The 13,460-nt window shown below is 48.0% G+C and overlaps 1 protein-coding gene across 1 annotated transcript in view; it reads left to right on the top strand.

The window, feature by feature from the left end:
* LOC102310961 (ephrin type-B receptor 4b) overlaps positions 1-10,310 on the top strand; it is a gene marked incomplete in the record, with an annotated part of 40,854 nt that extends 30,544 nt beyond the window's left edge. Inside the window, 10 exon segments of the mRNA XM_042215677.1 lie at positions 308-363; positions 480-593; positions 2,507-2,754; positions 3,386-3,532; positions 3,610-3,678; positions 4,158-4,207; positions 4,316-4,415; positions 4,615-4,808; positions 6,582-6,740; positions 6,851-10,310. Of these exon segments, the coding sequence (XP_042071611.1) occupies positions 308-363; positions 480-593; positions 2,507-2,754; positions 3,386-3,532; positions 3,610-3,678; positions 4,158-4,207; positions 4,316-4,415; positions 4,615-4,808; positions 6,582-6,740; positions 6,851-6,956 (1,243 nt within the window).
* Positions 10,311-13,460: the final 3,150 nt, after the last annotated feature.

The following is a 13,460-nucleotide window of genomic DNA, read 5'->3' as shown; positions in this document are numbered from 1 at the left end:
TAGTTGGCGTGTTCTGCTACCGGTGAGTGCGTGTGTTCAGGATGCACCCTCCCTGCTCCCCTCTGCAGAACAATAGAACACACTGACCTCAGGTTCACACACACACACACAGAGCAGGGTGGGACATGTCGACTATATTAAGATGGAGAAACTCGACACTGTGAGAGCGATGGCGAGATACGGCGAGATAATCACATTCCTGAGAGAGCGACAGAACAAAGGATGTGTGTGTGTCTCCTGAGGAAACCAGAATCCCGCAGCTGCTCTGAATCTAAACAGCCGTCTGTACCTGTCTGTCTGTCACCAGGAGGAAGAGGAGCGCGCACATCCACGACAAGAGCGGCCACTACCAGATGGGGCAGAGTGAGTCTGACAGCCAATCAGAGACAGAGCTACAACTCGGCCAATGAGCCAGTCTGATACAAACGGTTTTAAATGAACGCGGCCGACTGACGATGATGATTGTGCTGTTTTTGTAGCGATGAAGGTTTACATCGACCCGTTTACCTACGAGGACCCAAATGAGGCCGTGAGGGAGTTCGCCAAAGAGATCGACGCCTCCTTCGTTAAGATCGAAGAGGTCATCGGAGCAGGTAACCCACACCTGTATGTCTGCGTGGTGTAAACTTCTGTCACGGGCAAACTCCACCCTCCAAGCCATAAGTTTTTGATGAAATTCTCATCAATCAGACCATTTCGGGTGTTTTAAAAGAAACTGTGAATGCTCAAAGAATGTTTTTACGACTCCAGGAACCTTTTGAAGGAACGTCTGTGCAGCTAAAGGTTTTAGAGACGTCAGCCTTTTTGGGAATGCCAAAAACCTTTGAATGGTTTCGTGATTATTGTAATAAGTAAATCATTAAAGATTCAGGAACACATTATTAGTGGATATGGTGGCATATATTTTGGGAATCTTGAGGAATTTGTCTGGGATCTGGAAGCATTTGTGGATGCTGTTCACCTCTGGAGCTTTGTTAGGAGCTTTGTTAGGAGCTTTGTTAGGGAGTCTGCACGGAGGCAGCAGCACGACAACAAAAAGCCCAAATATCTTCTGTTGTTTCTGAAAGGCCAAAACAAACTTATGGGTCTTAATAGGACTTTTATTTTGTAAAGTCTTCCAGATGTGTTTGTGACCTTTGACCCCCTCGAGAGCGGAACATTAACTTTCCCATGATGAGGCGAAGCTGTGTTCGCACTAAAAGAAAACATCAGATGTCATTTGTTCTCCGTCATGAACCCTGTTTTATTAAAAGTAAACACGCCACGTGCGCGTTTGTGCGTGAGTGTGTGCGACGGCGTGAGAGAGCGTGATTGATTGAGTGTGTGTGCAGCTACTGTAACAGTAGTGCTCTCAGTGATGACATTGGTGAGATGTAACTGGATAGCGGTTGCTGCGGAAACAAGGGTGCAAACTTTTCACCGCCGGCTGGCGAGCGCGCTCAGACACACACGCAGGCCACATGTGCGTGAGTGCTGAGGGAGGTGTTGACGTGCTGGTATGCGCTAATGAGCCTTAAAGGAACATTACACCCCTCCAGTATCAATAACACGAGTCCTCTTTATTGAGTAGATATGGGGCTGCGCGGCGTCGAGGGTTCGGCCCTGCTGCGATTGGCTGTTTTCAGGTGACCGTGTGACCTCATTAGTTGCTCTGACACGTGGAGTCCCTCAGGGTTCTGCTGTGGGTCCTCTACTGTTTCCGTCTTCAAAGAACGCAAAGATCTGCCTCCACTTAGGGAAACTTCGTTGCCTCCGGCCGGCGTGGACTCGCTCTGCTCTCACCTTAGACGACGCTCAGCGGCAGGTCTGTGTTTGGATTCTGGGGCTCTGCTGTCAGCCGATCTCTGCACCTCCAGATTTACATCCACCTGAACCTTTTTACACTCACTTTAAGCTCCACCTCCACCCTCTCATTTCCCGTGACCCCGCTCTGTCTGATTGGCCAGCATCCCCTCAAACCTCCTCCAGCTTTTCTTACCTTTACCTATTAGAGAAAACAAGATATGAGGCTGTTGTCCTCTCGCCTACAGGTGGAGGTGAATTTGGCAAGGTGGCTTTTCTTTTCTCATATTAGATATTTCTATGACATTAAGCCTGAAGGAAAACAAACACCTGGGAAAATACACCTGTGGAACGTCAGGTCATTACAATGTTGTTATGACTCGGCTGGATACACCTGGGCAGGAGTATGACTGTTTATTTTTACATTTGCTGTCATAACCATAGCCGATGTTACTACGTGATCTTTCATCACCTGCCCATGTGATTGTTTTTTAACAAAAATAACACCACCTCGGTGTTACCTTCCCATTTCCTGAATCAGGTGAGGACAGGTGCACAGACAGTGTTGTGTTCAGTATATCTGAAATCTTTTCACGTGGCAGTTTTATCATTAATCTGGGGATTAAATTTGAATAAATTATCCCCAGTGAAATACAGGTGTGTTCTTCCATTTGAGTTGTAACTATTGTAAAAGTAATGTAACCTGTGCCATATACCTGTACAGGTGAGTTTGGCGAGGTGTGTCGTGGTCGGCTGAGGATCCCGGGCAGGAAGGAGAACTACGTGGCCATTAAGACCCTGAAGGGGGGCTACACGGAAAAGCAGAGGCGGGACTTCCTGTCGGAGGCGTCCATCATGGGACAGTTCCAGCACCCTAACATCATCCACCTGGAGGGAGTCATCACCACTTCCTGCCCCGTCATGATCCTCACCGAGTTCATGGAGAACGGGGCGCTCGACAGCTTCCTGAGGGTGAGAGGGGGACAGTCACAGACCAGCAAACCTGTCTGACCTTTTCCCTGTCTGACCCTCTACCTGTCTGACCTTCTACCTGTCTGACCTTCTACCTGTATGACCCTCTACCTGTCTGACCTTTTCCTGGCTGACCCTCTACCTGTCTGACCCTCTACCTGTCTGACCCTCTACCTGTATGACCCTCTACCTGTCTGACCCTCTACCTGTCTGACCCTCTACCTGTTATGACCCTCTACCTGTCTGACCCTCTACCTGTCTGACCCTCTACCTGTCTGACCTTTTACCTGTCTGACCCCCTCTATTACCTGTCTGACCCTCTACCTGTATGACCCCCTGTATGACCCTCTACCTGTCTGACCTCTACCTGTATGACCCTCTACCTGTCTGACCCTCTACCTGTCTGACCCTGTCTGACCCTCTACCTGTCTGACCCTCTACCTGTCTGACCCCCTACCTGTCTGACCCTCTACCTGTCTGACCTTTTACCTGTCTGACCCTCTACCTGTCTGACCCTCTACCTGTCTGACCCTCTACCTGTCTGACCCTCTACCTGTCTGACCTTTTACCTGTCTGACCCTCTACCTGTCTGACCCTCTACCTGTCTGACCCTCTACCTGTCTGTTTTCAGATGAATGATGGCCAGTTTACCACCATCCAGCTGGTGGGGATGCTGCGCGGCATCGCAGCAGGAATGAAGTATCTGTCTGAAATGAGCTACGTCCATAGAGACCTGGCGGCTCGTAACATCTTGGTGAACTCCAACCTGGTCTGTAAGGTGAGGGTGTGGCCCTGCACACCTGTCCGCTCGACTAATCTAAACAGATCTGACAGTTGTGGTTTTGTGTTTTTCAGGTGTCAGATTTTGGCCTGAGCAGGTTTCTGACTGAAAACTCGTCAGACCCGACGTACACCAGCTCTCTGGTGAGTAACTGTCACAGTCTGTCTCTTTATGATTTCTGATATCCTTATCTCAGACACAAAGGCCACACCCATCTGCTGTAAGGGACAGCCAATCAGAATAAAGTTGGCTTAAAGGAAAGAAGATGAAACGGGCTCTTTGAGACAGAGGATGGACTGGGGGGGCTGGTTTCAGATAAAGGTTTACTTTGAACTGTGAATCATGCAAAGCTGCTCAACTCGCATGTTGTTGCTACAAGTTAAGTTTTGTCTCTGGTCATGACACCTCTTAACAGGAAGTCTTTTATTCATCAGTAGATGATGAATGTTGTCTTTAAGACCTTCATCATCAATCACGTCTGTCTGGTTGGTCTTTCAGCTCTGTTTTGGTTCTGCTGGAGATCCTCAGGGTTCTGGTCTCGGTCCTCTGTTGTTGAGCATTACCTGGGTGCTTTTATTGTGAAATTCGGTTATTACCTGACTGATCCAGTCTTGTTTTTTAGGGCGGCAAGATTCCCATTCGGTGGACGGCTCCTGAAGCCATCGCGTACAGGTGAGTGCCAGTACTGCAGGCTGGCGTAGTGGGTAAAGGCTTCCTCTTCTTATTGTTATTATAGTGTTCTGTAGATAATCATTTGATGAATTTACTGTCTGATTGCAGGAAGTTCACTTCAGCCAGCGACACGTGGAGTTACGGGATTGTCATGTGGGAAGTGATGTCATACGGGGAGCGACCGTACTGGGACATGAGCAACCAGGACGTAAGGAACAAAGCTATACACTTAAAACTTGATTGTTTGGAGGTTCATGGACGTGAAACTACGACTGAATCGTTAGTGCTCATTTACAATAAAAGAAGCTGAAATTATTCCAGCAAAGGTGTCCAAAGCTGATGGTTAAAAAAGCCGTTTCATCAGAATGACAGAGTGCTCACTGCCTCTCACGCTTCTGCTTCATCAGGTGATAAACGCCATCGAGCAAGACTACAGGCTTCCCCCGCCGCCGGAGTGCCCCGCCTCCCTGCACGCGCTCATGCTGGACTGCTGGCAGAAGGAGCGAGCCAACCGGCCGAGGTTCTGCGACGTGGTGGCGGCCCTCGACAGGCTGATCCGAAACCCCACCTCCCTGAAAGTGACGCACCCAGAGGCACAGAGGTGAGGCTCGATGAAGGAGAGGGGGAGGGGGCCGGAGCCGTGGAATGTCATTCAGGCACCAGCTGGTGGGTTCGGGGTCAAAGGTCAGAGTGTGGCAGGGAGACAAAGGAATGTGGGGCAGCCAGCTGTGTGATTGACAGCTGTTAACACAAGCAGGTGCACATTCCTGGATTAAAACTCCAAATGAAGCCGTGTCCTCCCGACTGTCCACCTCCTCTTTCAGTGAAGGAACATCAGAGACACGAGGAGGAGGAGGATGGAGATCAGTGTCAGATAAGAATGAGATTGTTTTAACGGCGAGAGCAGAGGCGGCGTGCATGTTTGTGCTTTCTGAGAGGAATAAAGTTCCTGTGGTTTGTTAGCAGCAGATAGTAAAGCAGTACCACGGGTGGAGCAGCCGCTCCTCGTTCTGCTCCGCAGCCTCTGTAGGTCTCACTGTGGGTCTTTCAGGTTCTGGTTAAACTGTGCAGACCAAACAGGAAGTTAAGTTTCAGCTCGCCTTACGTGCATGAGTTCAGTTGCTGGGTATTTTGGAAATTCACAAATATTTGCCAAAGGGCGGAGGAGGAGTAAAGTGACGCGAGAATCTCAGTGCGAGGCTTCTGTGACACAGCGCGAAACTATTTTTTCTCTCTTTGCCAAAGTGGACATATTTTCACTTGCACGAACACGTATGTGGCACTGTTGCCTGGCACGGATTTCAGGTTGTTTTGAACACACCGTGAGAGCAACCCTCCATAGCAGGACGAGGACCTCCACCTGAGTCCAAGAGGTGAAGCCAGGTCCATCCACCACAGCAGCTGGCCAATCTGCCGAGAGAAATCGGAAAACAGGAAACCTCTGGGATCGGTGGTTAGCAAGGACTGAACTTTCAAAATAAAAGCAGGACAAGTCTCCTGTATAATAAGTTGAAGCAGTGATGCAACACTGTACAGGAAATAATTTAATACCATAAAACCACCAGACTGGGTGTAACATGTGGTGGAAACCAGCAGGGATGATTTTATCCTGCTGTGTGACACGATCCTTCCTGATGTTCAAAGTAAAGTCATGTGCTTGGATACAACATGGTAACATTTCTGTCACATGAACACAAACGTTTTCACATGACTCTGGTCTGTCTTCTCCATCATCATTAAGTATGGGTGCCTTATAAAAGCAGACGTTTCAGCCGTTTGTTGGTCCGAAGCTTTCAGATGCAATTTCCAAACAATTCAAAGTAATCATCACAGCAAATTAATCTCAGACTCTGCACTTAGATCAGGACTGAAAGTGTGAGGCTCGTTTGGAAGAGCTGACAGGAGAGAATAGGCAGGTTTGGAAACTATCTGAGAAAACTCACAAGACAACGTCCCAGCCTGGAAGTGTAAAATACACCATCATGGTCGGGGAAAACCAAGTTGACCATGAGCTCCTGTTGCGGAGTCTGTCTGACAGCCAAAGCTGGGTCATGAACGGGATAATGATCCCAAACACAGCAGCTCCTGGGAAAACTTTCTTCTTTACACCAAATTACACGTCTTTGAGTTTAAGACTGAAAAAGGGGTTAACATGTAAACCTTAGCAGCTATATTTAAGACCTACATGTCATTTTAAGGGTTTCGTGGCTTGAAGCCAGCACGCTCTGCTTATTTGAACCATAACAGAGCAGGAGAATAAATCTCGCGCTCACATATTCATGCCACATATTTTATAGGCGGCAGGTCTGAACACGCTGCTCTAATAATGACTCGCTGAGGAATGTCATCATTCACATCTGCCCTGTCCTTTCAGCCTGTCCCATCCTCTGTTGGACCAGCGAGTCCCGCCTCCTCTGTCGGCATGCGGTTCGGTCTCCGAGTGGCTCCGAGCCATAAAGATGGAGCGCTACGAGCAGAGCTTCCTGCAGGCCGGATTCACCAACCTGGACATCGTCTCGCAGCTCAACACTGAGTAAGACACTTATTCTTTCTGTGATTGGCTGCCTGCCAGTCAACACTCAGGGAAACCAAGCTCTATATTTGTATTTATTTATTTGCATCACCCTCTTTCTGTTTCCATAGAGACCTCCTCAGAGTGGGCGTGACCCTCGCAGGGCACCAGAAGAAGATACTCTCCTCCATCCAGACGCTCAGGATACACAAAGCTCCACCCACCATGCTCTACTGACCACTCGCAGCCTGGTCACAGCACAACACTCAAAATGACCCTGACGCTGTCCACCGTTGTACCCGATCCAGCCAATGGGAACGCTTTACAGCCTGAAACACTAACTGATGCAGTTTCAACCAATCAGAACGAAGGAATGAGATGACCATTCTTTGACGGGCTGGTTGAACCTCAGGATTTCTATTGGCTCGTCTCGCTCAACCACATCCCGAGGTTGCTTGTTTTTTTAAATCCACTCTGAACAGCAGAGCTCACAGAAATCAGCCAATCAGCATCCAGCACAGAAAGGATGTTGGAAGACTTTGGAAACTATTCCTTATGTGGACTCTTCTGATTGGATGTTCCTCCACTGTAAAGACCAAGCTCCGCCCCTTGCTGGGAGCATCGCTTTCCCAGCCTGTTTGATGGCTGGATTTCCAGGGCAGGAGGATTTTCCACTGAAGAAACACCAAGAAAGAAAAATTACAGGCAGAAAATGACTAAATTCTGCTGGAAACACAAGCAGGATACTTTGGTTTGTACTTCCTGTAGAAGAAACAAACCCTTTGCAGGATGCTGCCACTGTGACCGCACAGACCTGAGAGCCTTTTAAAATGAGCCGAACGGGTTTTACGGTGACGTGGCCGGTGTTTGAGTTTCTTCAAGCAGGAATCTGAACACACGTGTTTCTGAAGGACATCTTGGGAATGTGGGACATGCGGGAATTCCAACGCACCGGTCGGTAATCTCCCTCTCAGTGGGATTATTTCCACACCAGCGTTCAGGACCATCTGAAGGGATTCGTGATGTGACCGGTCAGCATGTTCTAGCAAAGTTTCAGCATCATACTGTTTGTAATCTGTGAGGAATATTCTGGGGTTGCCTCAGAAAACACCGGTGTACTTTTCAAGGAAGTCTTTGGGAATGTTCGCTCCCTGCTCAGACCAGAACTTTTCCAAATGTGACTCATCGGGTGCTGAAATTCTCTGGATTAAGGGAAGTCACGTGGGAGTATTTAACTGTACACACGGTAGTTTTCTCAATCAGACTGAAAGTTTTTTAAATTGTTCGGTGCCTACAAACGATCGAAGCCCACCTGTAGTGGGTTTCTGTGTTGTGAACGTACTCAAGTGTATTTTGTCCTCCAGCTGTAAGGCATCCATCATCTACATGATCTCCCCTTTGTAGACTCAGCTCCCTGTGGCCTAAACGTACGTGACTGTCATTTATCAGCCTTTCACGTGTTGGGATGAAGCCACTGCAGGTTTAATGTTTTTGAGACCATTTTCCACAGGAAGTGAAAAGCCATTCAAAGCTTCAGTGTTGGACACGAGGACTACGTTTGAGGACTACAGCAGACATCTTTTTGTTTAATCGTGAACTATTGATGCTTTTGTATCGTAGCACTTTTTTTTTGTACCTGATATTTGATCGTATTTTTACACAAAGCAGGAGATCAGAGTTTTTATAGTAAACCTACATTTCAGGCGAAACGTCGTCTTCACTTTCTGAAGAGAAACGTATAAAAACAATCCTTAGCTTTCACGGAGGCGAGTGAGACGATCCAGGTTCAGGACCAAAGATCACATCTGCCCACTGGAGCGAGACTGTGCGTCTGCCTCGCTACATAAATGTTTAACAGCGGCCCACAAACCAGCTCTTCCACTTTTACAACACTAACATTAACCATCAGGCCAACATTTGGCAGTTTGCCTCTTCAGTCTCTTCTGTTCTCCGGCCAAACACTCATTAATGTGAGGAGCAGTCTTTGTTAGTGATGCTTCACAGACAGGAAATAGCTGCCATCACCTTCCTCACCGAGCCACCATCGTGGTCATCGTCTCAGGTGTAACTCCAGCAGATGATGATCAGCCAGTTAAAACCACCGAACTAATCATGTGACCTGGAGGAGATTGTCCACTGCAGTGTTTCTGCAGAGGTTTGCATGCATGCAAAGGAGCTGTTGGGTAACAGAATATAACAGGTGTTACATTTTTGAACATCACGATAAGTCTCGTATCCTGTCGTTGCAGAGCAGTAACCTGGTAGGAACAGACGAGACTGAAAAGGCCTCTGAGATCAGAGCTGACTGAAATATAGAACAAAAAGAAGGGATTGTTGGCTGTAGATCAGGGGTGGCCAACTCCAGGCCCCGAGGGCTGGTGTCCTGCAGGGTTTAGATCTCACCGTGGGTCAACACACCTGAATCACATGATTAGTTCATTACCAGGCCTCTGGAGAACTTCAGGACATGCTGAGGAGCTAATTTAGCCATTTAAATCAGCTGTGTTGGATCAAGGACACATCTAAAACCTGCAGGGACACCGGCCCTCGAGGCCGCCCCTGCTGTAGATCCTTCGGTTATAGGGTGGAACTTTTGGATGGATGAAAACATGAAACTGCCAAAAGGAGCTGCCGACATACTTTGGTGGGCCTCCAGCTGGAGGCTGAAACATCCAGTAAACCTTCTGATCATCAGGGTTGAATCACGATGGTCTGAAAGTCTGAGTAATCCACTTCTAATGGTATTTTTACTGAATCGCATAAACTGGTTCATTGGTCCATTACCTGCCAGTCAAAGCACTAACGGGCCAATAACAGCTCCTCTTTGTCATGCCTCCTTTCTGTAAGTCACAGTGTTGCATGATGGGAGTTTGAGTCAGTGGCAGTCCACCATCGATCCACTTTCATTGGACGGACAAATGTAAACACTTTGTTTTGGGAAACAAGTTTTATTTAAATGCGTAATTTTGAATGTTGTGAACTCAGCTCTGCCTTTTATACGTCCACACTAATGTATGAGAATATTTTTATTGTTAATAATGTTGTCATAAAGAAGGATGTCCACTGGGCGAGGGAAAACTCCAATAAAGATGCCCGACGACACGTCTGCTGCCTGTCTGTCTGCTTTACGTTAAAACCAGGAGAAAACTTTTACTGTGCCAGGCGTTTCCAGTTATTTATGAAGTAAAACCAAACTCGGGCGCCTCTTTGCAGCCGTGTTACGTCTGAGTCACCGTCGGTGACAAATACGTTAGCGCGCAGATATCAGAGGACGTGTTGTTTCGAGCTCGCAGGGGTCGGGAAGGAAACGTGGTTTGGCCTGAGTTAAGCTCCAGATGAGACGGGATAGATCCACTCCAGGCTCAGCAGGTTAAACCCCCGATGGGAGCGTAAGAACACGGCGCTCGGCAGATCAAACCCAAAGGTGGGCCAGCTTTAAGACGAGCTACAGGTTAAGGTTAGGTATGAATCGTTGTAATTATGAGTTTAGAGCATCTGAGTCAGAGGGCTGGGTTTGGATTAGAGCGGGTTTATCCCGTTAGAAGACGGGATTTTGGTTTTTGAATGTTGTTCTTTCAAGTCACGCAACCAGGTAACAAGGAGATCATTCTGTAGAGTGTAGATAATAATAAAGGGAACCTAACCCAACCCTGTGATTGGGTAGTTTTAGGTACTCCGCAGTAAGCTCGGCTTCACTTCTCTGCAGACAAAAGGACGCCACCTTGGTACTTCATGGTTAACAGACTCTTGCAGTTCGTGGTTACATTCTGCCATCGGCTTCATCCTGCTGGGTCATATCACACGTCCCAGCATCTGGTTTACCTGATCTAACAGGAACTGATGCAGTCGTCTTAGGAACGTTTCACACACAGGATCGTTTTAACGATTTTGATATCGATCACTTCTAAGGCCGCTCGTGGCCTCACTCTGAGCTGCAGCTCTGACCTCTCACTAAGAGCACATACCTTTAAATCCTCGGGCAGATGTCTTCAGCCTGTTTCGGGGCGCGGCTGAAGACCAGGGGCCGAGGCTCTGGAACAATCTGCCCGAGGTGAACGTTTATGAGAGAGCCTTTCCCCGTTTCACTCGAGATTTCATTTCCTTTCAACTACATTTTATTCCCTGCAGAATTTCTTTTACGGTCTTTGTGCACATTTAGCTTTCTGACTCTGTCACATCATTATATCACAATATGTGGATCTAAAAAAAGAACAAAGACACTTAGATTAAATATATGATGACGCCTCAGAACAGTGATGTGAATATTTAATGAAACCAGGTTCAATTAATCTGATTTTAATCAGAAAATATTTCCAAACAGCCTGATGATGTCATGTTTCCCCGACTGATCTGCAGAACAAAACACAATGAGAAAGAAAACAAGGCGTTATCTGTGAAACAAGCTGTAATTAAACCTCGAACAGACGAAGCGTGTAAACGTGACGGGTGTAAAACTGTCTCAGGTTCATTACGAGGAACGAGAACAACATCTGTCCTGCTGTCATCTTCTGGTGATGTACAACAGCTCTCGGTTTTAGTCGTTGAGCCGCAATTTGTGAACTCTTCAGAAACGCCGACCTTTGACCCCGAGCTCTCTCCAGGTCCGTGTTGCGGCTGCAGATAACGACCTGTGTGTGGCGTGTGTGCAAATCATAGGAAACTTAAAACAGTCTCCTCGTTTCCTCTGACGGTGATGGTTTGAGCTCAGAGCACAGAAGAGTTTCATTTAACTTCAGTGTGACCTTTGACCTTCAAGAGACAAACAGACCACCAGCACTGAGTGTTTCTTATCAGGGCTGAGATGATGGAGGGATGAGCGGCTGACAGACAGAAGGCAGACCCGATGGAGGTCCGAGACATCGTCGTGTCTGCTGACGGTGCATTTCATTTATAACAGCGTCGGGCAGGCGAGAGGTCGGGGTTCACTCAGAAGGTTTGTGTTTGTTTTAAAGATTAACTTCAGGCCTAATTCACAGTTACTGACAGAGATGAGCAGGGAGGGAAGAGACTCCTGAAAAAGTGTTTTTCTGTGTCTGTCGTGCTCAGGTCACTGCCACAGACCCACCAGCTTCTTCTAGAGCGAATCTTCAGATCAAAGTCTCCAGAAGAACTGTGGGAGCAGCAGAGCTTCTCAGAGCTGCTTCCTCCTGCTCCTCTGGGAGACAAAGACACAAAACCAGCTGACATCCCGAAAACCCTCCCAGATAATGCACCACCTCAACTGCTCCCCTCCCCTTCCAGGCGCTTTTTATTGTAATTTAAAGACCCTCCAACCGTTTATGAGCAAGCATTCAGCGACAGTAGGAAGGACGACACCTCCATCGGGGCCAGGATCGGGAGCTGTGACTGGTTGTGGGTGAGGGAGGGAGACAGGAGCCTCCCTCTGCCTGAGAGAAGTTTCTGATGTTTGTACCAGGAAACTGGAAACGGCTCAAACAGCAGGCGTCTGTCTTCTCCACTTCTGACCACTATTTCAGGATCCCTCGGTTTTCTGTGGTTGAATTTGAAGCTACTTCCTGTCTTTCTGCTTTTCCAGTTTGTCGTGCACGTTAAAGGCAGTCGTAAAGCGCTTCAAAAAGCTTCAGCCCTGCAGTCTGAATGAGCCTGACGTGACTCGATTGATGCTGTGATGATGTGCTGAATGTGAAACAGACTGTCTGAACCAGGAGAACAGAGGCGCGTCGCAAACAGGAAACATACGTTTGAATGCTGAGTGTTGCAGCCGAAGCCTCATAGTTGCAGAGAGCAGAAGGCCCTGTGTTTACTATAAGCTTACAGACCGAATTTCCCTTTGAGCGCCTGAAACGTGAGAGCGTAAATACATCCTGGGCTTGTTCCCCTCAGATGAGTCCAGCATGTGCTCCACTTTCAGCTAACAGATGTGAAAATTGCAGCCGAGCGACTCTGCAGCTGTCACTGATCATAATTAGCTTCTGAAATCTCCATTCACCGCTCAGCGCTCGCTCTGTGACGTCTCCCCGAGTTCCCTGAACCTCAGCAACTCCAAAGTAAGGAGCCGCGTTCCTCCAGGCAGGTAAGAGCACGCCGCTCCAGGCCGGCAGGTGTTCCACTTTAACGCCAACAAACACGCAGCGACGGCCACATGTGGGAGGTCAGAGGTCAGAGCAGCTCGAGTAGGAGCATGTGGTTCGAGTGACTGACAGTCGGCGAAACTCGAGCCTGAACAAACACTCGACAGAGTCTCAGCTCTGAGAGCAAAGGCAGGGCGTTTTCTGCGACCCTTCACCTTCATTCATGTCGTTTGTGGCTCCACGTACTTCACACATTCTCACTGATCACCATGACGATGGAGAGTCCAGTCGTTCCCGTTTCCGGGTCCAGCTTGCGTCCCGCCATCATGTGACTAATAAACCTGAAAAGCTGGCAGATGTTCCACCAGCTGTTTGTTTTGCAGTTGCTTTTAGATAAACTCGCTTTAAATGCGGTGCTGCCCTCAAACTGAGCATGAGCAGGACTCTTCAGTAAATCAGTTTCAGGATTTGGTAACTGATATGTTACCTTTGGGGGTTTCCATTAAAAACAGGCTCCAAGCTTTTCTGGGGACTGTGATTTAAATCTTCCCCCATAAAGACAACATTTGACGACCTCCTCCGAACCCTTAATGACGAGTGCCGTGGTATATGTCAGTAAAGTTGTGGTTGGACAACTATTAGGATGGTTTCTGGGTTTTTCCAAGAGTTGCTGCACAGGCAGAGACCACCCTCACTAACTGGATGTCAT

This window comes from Haplochromis burtoni, unplaced genomic scaffold, assembly GCF_018398535.1.
Source record: "Haplochromis burtoni strain Fernald_Lab_line unplaced genomic scaffold, NCSU_Asbu1 Contig_790, whole genome shotgun sequence".
NCBI lineage: Eukaryota > Metazoa > Chordata > Actinopteri > Cichliformes > Cichlidae > Haplochromis > Haplochromis burtoni.
This window is presented reverse-complemented; position numbering and strand designations above follow the sequence as displayed.